The sequence below is a fragment of the Cyprinodon variegatus genome, unplaced genomic scaffold (assembly GCF_000732505.1).
Source record: "Cyprinodon variegatus isolate N-32 unplaced genomic scaffold, C_variegatus-1.0 Scaffold200, whole genome shotgun sequence".
Lineage (NCBI taxonomy): Eukaryota > Metazoa > Chordata > Actinopteri > Cyprinodontiformes > Cyprinodontidae > Cyprinodon > Cyprinodon variegatus.
The window spans coordinates 631,624-640,807 of record NW_015150653.1 but is presented as its reverse complement, the minus strand read 5'-3'; the positions used below and the strand labels follow the sequence as shown (position 1 = coordinate 640,807).

The following is a 9,184-nucleotide window of genomic DNA, read 5'->3' as shown; positions in this document are numbered from 1 at the left end:
GTCTGTTGCTATTTTTTTTCAATAATTTATGTGTACATGTATAGAGATTTCAAAATGAAAAAATGTAAAACTTGTTTATTATCCATTAGGTTGGGGCTGCTCAGTGGCACAGTGGGTAGTAATGCTGCCTTGCAGCATGAAGGTTGCGGGTCGAGTCTGCATGTTCTCCCTGAGCATGCATGGGTTCTCTCCAGGTACTCCGGGTTCCTCCCACAGTCCAAAAACATGACTGTTAGGTTGATTGTCTTCTCTAAATTCTTTCTGATTAAATGTATTAAAGCAATCCATAAATGTTAGCAGACTTTCTTTTACAGGCATCTAAAAACCAAAGGGAAACATTTTCCAAAGAGAAAAGCATAAAGCTTCCCTGCAGCCAACGACTACTGTCACCGTAAGGAAGAAAAGTCTTTTCTAAGGCAGCCGCTGATGCCATTCCTTCTTGGCATTATGTTAATACACTCCTGAGAGAAAGCGTGAAATACCTTTGAGGGGCGGGAGGGGAAACAACTGTCCAGACATGAAGGCAACAATATGTCCTAATGGAATTCAAGCTATGAAAATATGCAGTCTTTGCCGAGGGGTGAGGCTGGTGTAAAAATGTGCACTCTATATACATATGAATGAATGTTAGTGCGTGTGCACAATGAGAGTGGGTTTAAGAATTTGACACAAGAAATCAGGCTGGAATCTAAAGTGCAAAAACATACCTTTCTCCTGACTACTGGTATGTCTGTGAGCCAGATACATCTGTGTGATCATCCTTGTCCTGATTGAAAATATTTGTCTTGCTGACTCACAAATTTTGGGAATCACAAATCAAAAACAATCCCAGGAACTATGGATCTAAAATGAAATGCTACTCTCACTTGGAGAAGTATCCGGGGAAGTAAGGAGGTATGTTGTGCCCTCAGGGTTGATGTTTGCCCAAGTGAGCTGAACGTTCAACTTATCAGACTCTTAATGGAGCTGAAACAGATTACTGAGATAAAAAGCAGGGATATAGGTGGGGATACTTAACATAATGTTTAAATGTAGGCAAGCAGGGAAGACTGAGAAACATGCAAAAAGCTTTGAGGAATGCAATTCAGACGACTTCAGTCGAAAGACAAGTTTATTTTTGAGGTTTCATCTATGGTAACTTGTTCAAAAGCTGTTTTTTTTTTTGTCCAGTCAGCATCACACTAATCAGTAGGTAACAGTGTGCTTTACTATTGCTGCACAGCTGGTAAAGCTCTTTGAAATATAAATTGATTTGTTTTGACATGAACTAATACTGAATGTATTTGCACATCTGTTCAGTGGGGGAAAAAGCATCCCACAACAGATTTGAATGTTTTGTTTTTCTTTTATTTAGTTTCTTTTATTTGTTTGCATTTGTTGGAAAGAAAAAATAAATGAAGCATATTTTGTCTTATTCTTTAATCATATTTCCAGAAACTTACATTCATTTTTAAAAGGAAATAATGACTTATTGTTTCTCTGTGGTATTATCATTATGCACCAAATACCTCTCTTAGATTTGGGGGCTAGAGAACACGGTATTCAAGTAAAGTTGACGCATGTTGATCTACATCATTTTTAAAACATATTTACAAAGAAATAGCTTAATAGGTTACAGCTACCTTTACGGTTATTGCAATTCCTAGTAAAGATGAGTTGAGCAGCATTAAAATAAACTAAACTTATAAAGATTGTAACCTAAAGAGGCTGCTTTCTGTTTCAGTCCCTTCAGTTAGGTTTGGAGGTTATCTTTTACACTGCATACCACCCTCCTTCCTGTGCTAGATAAACCTGAATAAGTTTGTCAGTGTCCCAATTGTTTTAAATGTTCTATTCATTGGTTTAACTATTTGAATATTTTTCCTAAGTAGGTATTTCCTTGTACCTACTTAATTCATGATAAAGATTAATATGCATTCGCCATCCAGTACTTCTTTTTGTGTCCCACTGCAGTATTTCAGTCTTACTTTATAGAGCAGATGATTGCTGTCATGTTCTAGAGAAGTTGTATTCAACTAAAATGGCTGGTATCCAAACTGCAGGAATTTACTTCATTATAACTAGATTCAGTCCAGGCTCAAAGTATGCAGGTCAGAGTGATGTAATCGTAACCTGTGTTTGTATGACCTTTTAGCATTTAGATAGTTTGCTGGTATGTAGATCTGTGCACCTGTTTATGTATCAGAGTGAGAATCATTTCACAATTATTTGTGAGGACTAAAGTGAGGACATTTTGCTGGTCCCCACTACCCTTTTTGCTGACAGGTTTAGAACCAAGATGCGGTTAGGGTTTCACTGGTAATAGTATAGCTCAGGCATTCCCAAAGTCGGGCCTCAAGGCCCCCTGTCCTGCAGGTTTTATAGGTTTCCTTGCTCCAGCATAGCTGATTTTAATTGAAAGCTGATTAACAGGCTTTTGGTCTACTGCAGTCCTTATAACCAGCTGTGCTGAAGCAGAGAAACCTCTAAAACCTGCAGGACAGGGGGCCTTGAGGACCGAGCTTGGGAATGCCTGGTTTAGCTCATTTTCCTTCTAATGCCTGACAGTTTCACAGATGGTTTTTAACTAACTGAGTTCTTTGTCAATTTGGGTTTGGGCATAGAAAGGGTTAAAATTATTGAATGAAATTGAAGTCAAATGGATATGCAACATATAGCAAGATAAGATTGTTTGGATGTATGAGTGGCCATGTCTTTGTTCCTAGGAATATGCTACACTGTGGGGGCTTTGCGTTCTCACCGATAATGTAGAAACACTAACTTTCCACATAGACCAGTCAAAAAAGACCAAACTTGGTAGTGTTGATCCCCTTTTAGTTCCAGTGAAATGTTGACATTATCAAAGCCTGAGAACAGGAAGTCAATTTTTCCAGTTGCAATGGTTGCCTTCTGTTCTACCTGACCTGATCCAGTGCTTGTAAGGACCAAGAACTGTTCCTCATGAGAAGCTCTCCTTTTTGGGTTGGTGGTTACATTAAGAACGAAGGTGTTAACTGAGTTTACCGGTAGGTTAAGTTTAGGGTAAATATGTGTTGGTACTGTAATGGTTAGGATAAGGGGCTGGGTCAGGCCATACAAATGAATAGGAAAAGAATGGAAGTCAATGGAAAGTGTGTGTAGATGTGGGCGAAGAAATGAGAATATCACAACTCTTTCATAGTTGGGAGAATAGTGAAAACTGTAGAAGGTCCACAACCCACAGAGAGCAGCAAATGATAGGTGAACTCGGCCCCAGAGGGACCCAGCAGTCCTAGACAACCAGACAAAAGGCATCACCTCAGGAAGTCCCGCACAGAATCAGGTTGTTGGCAAGGAATAGCATCATACATCAAGACCCAGGACTTCTGTCTATATTGGTTTAATCAATGAAAATTTTATTTGATTGTGTTTTATTTGACATAAAACAAAAACACTGTTTTTTAGGTTAGGTAATACTTTAATCAATGAATAAGTAAATTTCTCCACTGTGAGATCAATTAAGTTAATCAATCAATACATATTTTATTAGTAAAAGGGCCACATAATTCGAAATTAATAGCTTGTGATGTATTTAAAAGGGACATGCAGCACAGCATTTTTCACACAAGGTTTCTCAAAAACCTAGTTTATATCGCCAAGAAAATAACACTTTGCCAAATCCTTCATGTGAATATATTTGATTAGAATAGAAAGCTCCACATTTCCCTGTGCAAATAGAACATTCCTCTGCAGGGAGCAGACTGTTGCACTCCTGAAACCAAACAACCCAACTTCCCACAAGCCTGTTTCACTACCCCTGACACTCAAAACCCAGAAAAATCAGCTGAAACACACTCGGGAATTTATTTTTGAAATCTCAACGATAAACTTTTTCAGGGTCTGACTGAGCCTGAAGTCTGAAACTGGAGATTTTGGATGTTTTGCAAGAGCTGACTGGAAGAACAACAGTCTGGGGAGGCTCGTGTGTATTTCTTGTACGATGTGATTTTTCTCAGTGTCACGTTGTTAAGAGAAATGTTTGAACCGCAGTACTACCCCACAGGCGGGTTTAACTCTTAGAACTTCTGCACCAACTAAAACATAAAAGAACAGAAAAAAAAACAGCCAGTAGATTTTAATATATGGAGTAATGTTGAAACATTAGCAAAAAGCAGGTATTATTTTCCTATACTTACATCTTTATTTTATTTTATTTTTTTGTGCTTCAGTCATTTTGGTAGCTTTATTTCCTCATCCATTTTATTCAACTTTATAGCTCATTTGTAATGCAAGCTTTTATTGTTAAAAATAAATTTTGAGCAACTATTTTATATGCCTACAAATGTAAAAGGAAATTGACTTTTTTATTTGAACATGCTCAGAAAGGCTGATTTGAAAGGTTAAAGGCCACAAAGTCCTATAGTATGAAACCAGACATAAAACACCCCCACAGAGGATAAAGTATGACAGCATTCATATAAATCACACAGGCTTTTATTCAAAATCTGTCTGGATAAATAAATTTAAAGCTGTTTCTTAAAAGAATCAACAGAATAAAGACAGGACAAGGTGAAGTTAACACAATCTGGGGGCCACAGCTCTCCTGGGATCTGAAGATGTATTCAGAGAATCATTAACTAAACTGTAGAGTTTAATATTTCCAAAAAAGAAAATTAAAAACAATCCATTGGATTTTGTTTCCAAGTTGGAAGACATTTCGCTTCCCATCCAAGAAGCTTTTTCAATTCAAAATGTCAGGAATAGCGTTGAGTTCGGGGTTTTATACAGTAGCCCAACAAAGCCTTGTTTTCGGTTCTGAGTTCTAGCTCCACTCCCACAGACTGCCACTCTGGGTCCCTGAGCAAGACCCTTAACCCCTGATTGCTCCCTGGGCGCCCCCCGATGGCAGCCCACTTCCAATTTTCTGGTCTTTTTGTTGCAGCTTGTCAGTAAGATCAAATCTATTGAATCTGTGAATATCACGTATTTCACAGACCTAAAATTTGTATCAAATAACGTTTTATACAGCATTGTTAGTTAAATTCTTATGATAAAGTGAAAAAGTGAGAAAAATATTTCAGTTTGGATTTTCTGATATAAATTTTGTAGGATTGTCTGTTGATTTGCAAATGTGTCTCAAGCAAGAAGCTAATGTTATGGAATGGAAAAGATTGGAAATCCTGGGGCTGGAGGATTCTGTCTGGTTGTTTGTGTCTTTTTTTCCCCAACAGTATTTCTTAGCGTGTCGTTTTAGACACCAACTAATCTGCTTTAACTGGGTTTTCAGACCTAAGCCTTTTCCTATCCTTAAGTCACACACTGTAATAACTTTTGTTTGTCCTCAATCTTTTTCTGTAAATGACTGCAACCAGTGAATCAATCGATTAATGACTGATTAACCAGAAAAGATTTTTCTGAAGACTGGGATTTGCAAGAGAAGTCAATGCCTCAAATATAATTTAGATATTAATAATTATTCAATTAATTGAACAATAATGTAAATTAAAAACATAAATTTAAGCATGCAAATACTATTTTACAGCAGTGTTTGACAACTCTGCTGAAATTGCATCCTTTAACAGCATTGAGTCAACTTTACGTTCCCTCAGAACCTGAAAAATCATATGTAGGGTTCCTCAAGGCTCCACTCTGGGCCCCTCCTATTCAATATCTACATGCTCTTTTTATCGCCTGAAGAACATTCCCAGTATTAAAGGACTAATGTCCAAGCAGGATATAGAAAAATGCATTCATGCATTTATCTTTAGTAGAACTGATTACTTCAACAATGTCTTCATAGGTTTGCCTAGTCCTACAGAAAGCTGCTGCCTGTATTTTCACTAGAACTAAGAAAGTAGAGCACATCTGCCCAGTTCTGAAGTCCTTCCACTGGCTTCCTGTAGCTCAGAGAATAGCCTTTAAAATCTGTTAGTCTATAAATCACTGAATGGATCAGCACCTCAATACATAACAGATTTGTTGTCAGAGTATGAACCTCCCAGACCACTCAGGTCTTCTAGTTCCAGCCTACTCTGTTCACCCAGAACTAGAACCAAACATGGAGACGCATCATTTAGTTCCTTTGCTCCATTTATCTGGAACAAACTCCCAGAAGACTGGAAAAGTGCTGAAAGCCTGGACAAAGTTAAAAACCCACTTGTTCAGAAATGCCTTTGACTAATGAAGTTATACTGTTAACTGAGGTATTATTAAAGATATTGTACGGGATTTTTGCAAATTTTTTAAAAGACCCACGCTCTCCACTTTAAAAAAGAAATGCAGATGCACAACCCTGTACCGGCTCTCGAGACGGAACATATATTTAATACATGTGAGAGCATTCATGAGTTGATGTTTGCATCGCTTAAACAAGCCTACTTTCTAAAACATTTGCAATTTTTCCATTATGTCAGATTCACCACCGGTAAGTTAAAATAGGAACTAGCATGTAGACTTATGTAAACATATCACTAGAATGACTGACAGTTAGGAGGACAGCTTATTTTGATAATCCACCTGGAAAAAGAACATCCTCCACTAAACCTTTAAAGTTGTGCCACAATTTAGTTTTACTATAAAAACAAGGAGTCGCAAAACTTTGGTACAGACAAATCGGTTGTTTAAAACATAAAATTTATTTCAATGTATGCAAGGAATTCCCAAATATTTACAGAACAATATACACATTACAGTTAAAAAAAATTCCAGGGTGTCCGCTATATAAAAAGCTGTCAAACACTGAATGTTGGAGTTAAATTTGATTAAGAGACGCTTTAGAAAGCTTCCTCCCTGCTGCCGCTGCTGCAAACTGTTTATTGGATGATGGCAGAAATTACACCGGCGCATTGATCTCGTAAAAGAGTCTTTAATCCAGTGTGCCTGCAGAAAAAAAAGAAGAAATAATTTTTGAATGAGTTAGAAATGTAAAACCGCACCGAAAAGGAGGTATCTGGACACTGAACTGATTTAATTTTTATCTGAACAAGACTTACCTTCCAGGAAAGCAAATTCATCTATAGCCTCAATAGCATTGTCTGTGGGAACAAAAAATTATATAAGTTTAATATTCTATATAACATCAGTAACAGATGGGTCTCCTACACTCTGCAAAATACCTTATAAAAGGCTTTAGCTAATTACAATTATCTGACATGATAAATGTATGCAAATTATCTTCAAACTACATTTGAAAAACAAAGAATGTGTCCTTGCGATAGCAAGAATTTATTAGCCTCTTCTAACAATTGTGTTTCACTGATTAAAAAAACATGCATTAAAAACAAGTTATTGCACTCTATGATATTCTAGTGGTATATTAGTTAAACTTATATTTTGAACAAGGAATGTAATATATTATTTGATCTATTAATGCAATGAAAATGCTTCCTGACGAAGAGCTTACCACACCTGGGGGTCAATCCAAAACTCCTATTTCTCTACAACACAGGTGTCAAACTGGTTCCAGAAAGGGCCGTGTGGATGCAGGTTTTCTTTCCAACCAAGCAATAGCAAACCAGACTCCATTCATCCCATCAAGTCATCATGTTCAGATTGGACTCCCTTGATGAGATGAATGAAGTCTGGTGTGCTATTGCTTGGTTGGAAAGAAAACCTGCAGCCACACGGCCCTTTCTGGAACCAGTTTGACACCCCTGCTCTACAGTATACAGAAACTACCAACATTACTGGAATGATTACACTGATGCAGCAGGCTATGCTGAAAACTCAGTACACAGATGGAAAACCCCAGTCCTTGATGGTGCGTGTTCATCTACTAACCCTGAAATCCCACATCCTCAGTAACCGCCCAACTCCACTAGGTTCTAGACTGCCTGCCCAAAGCAAAGCCTGCAGCCTTTATAATGAGGATAATTAGGATCGTACAAAAAGGGTTTATTCTCTACCTCCAAACTCAGATTCTTTTCATCCATGCCTGCGATAGGAATTTCTTTTGAGGTGGCGAGATGCGCTCTTGGAAGTTATTGTGACTTGATTTGATTAAACTTTTAAGCTTTTTAGTATAATATAAATATTTTGATCGAAATTAGAAGATTTCTTCCTGGTGTGTTGAAGTACCAATAGTTTGCATTAAATAATTTAAATAAAATGTCTTAGTTTTTTTGGGAATATGTGACAATAATGCTCTAATTTGTAGTTACCGATATGTTGTTACTATATTTTCATTTTCCTCCGTATTTTGACGGTGAAGGTTGGAGAAGATGTACGTGGACAATGACGTGCGGAGAAGTAGCGGTGGATGTGGAACAGTTCTCATTGATTAACATGACTGAGTAAGTGCTCCGCTAAACCTACTTGAGCGGGGTGGAGCGGAGCGGGGCGGTGTGGATGGATGTAGAATGTGGGGGTAAGATGTATCCCTGGTCAGGCAAGACCGACTTATATAACTTCCTCCTCAGCATTTAACAGAGTTCCACACAGTCCAACCAATCATCTTCTCCTTTTCTTCAATTCTAGCGTTTTTAATCAAGGAACAAGAGTTTGATACCAATACCTCTGTTGATTCTATGTGCAGATCAGTCTAGGCTTGGTATGCTTTGTTTTCCTAAATCATCATCATGGATTAACATCATTTCACACCTACCGGTACATAATATATGTTCTATCATGCATCTAGAGCTGAGGGACCAAATATCCACACAAACTTGTAACAGGACCCATAGTACTTTACAGAGTAATAATATTAGTCAATATAGATTATAATGATGCCGTTATAACAATGGATGTTTGTGACACTGAGCCTTAGTCTTCCTTAATCCATTTTCTTGACTTGAACCAAATATTATAAACATTCTTAGAGCTTCTTTAGAATGTAGTTTAAGAGTCTGTCAAAGTGTACTTGATGGAATGTAATGTAGTATGACCTTCCAGCAGCTAACTTTAGCTGCAAACAAAACTTTTCAATTAAATGATGGTTATTTTTAGGCTTATTATAATTTATTTTTGTGTTTTCAATGGTGTATTTACCACAGTGAATTCCCTCTCAGCGGTGGTGTGGAAAGAAAGAGGGAAAAGTCCAGAATCAAGTGTGAAAAAGCACAACAAAATATTTGATACCAGCAGGGACACGACTAGGACTCAGAATAGAATACGAGCGTTGGTGTTTTCTGAATTTGCAGCTAAAGCTGTGAAAGCTGTCAAGTTGACTGATGCATGAGTAGATACTGCCAGCAGATGGCGACGGCGTACAGCAATGTTTATGTCTGTT

General features: G+C 37.6%; 1 protein-coding gene across 1 annotated transcript in view; it reads right to left on the bottom strand.

Annotated features, from left to right (window-relative positions):
• Window positions 1-6,576: 6,576 nt before the first annotated feature.
• pole4 (polymerase (DNA-directed), epsilon 4, accessory subunit) overlaps window positions 6,577-9,184 on the bottom strand; it is a 4,428-nt gene continuing 1,820 nt past the window's right edge. The window contains exons 3-4 of the mRNA XM_015379804.1: window positions 6,951-6,992; window positions 6,577-6,837 (exon numbers count right to left, since the gene is read on the bottom strand). Coding sequence (XP_015235290.1) covers window positions 6,824-6,837; window positions 6,951-6,992 — 56 coding nt within the window. The 3' untranslated portion in view covers window positions 6,577-6,823. The remainder of the gene's footprint in view (window positions 6,838-6,950; window positions 6,993-9,184) is intronic.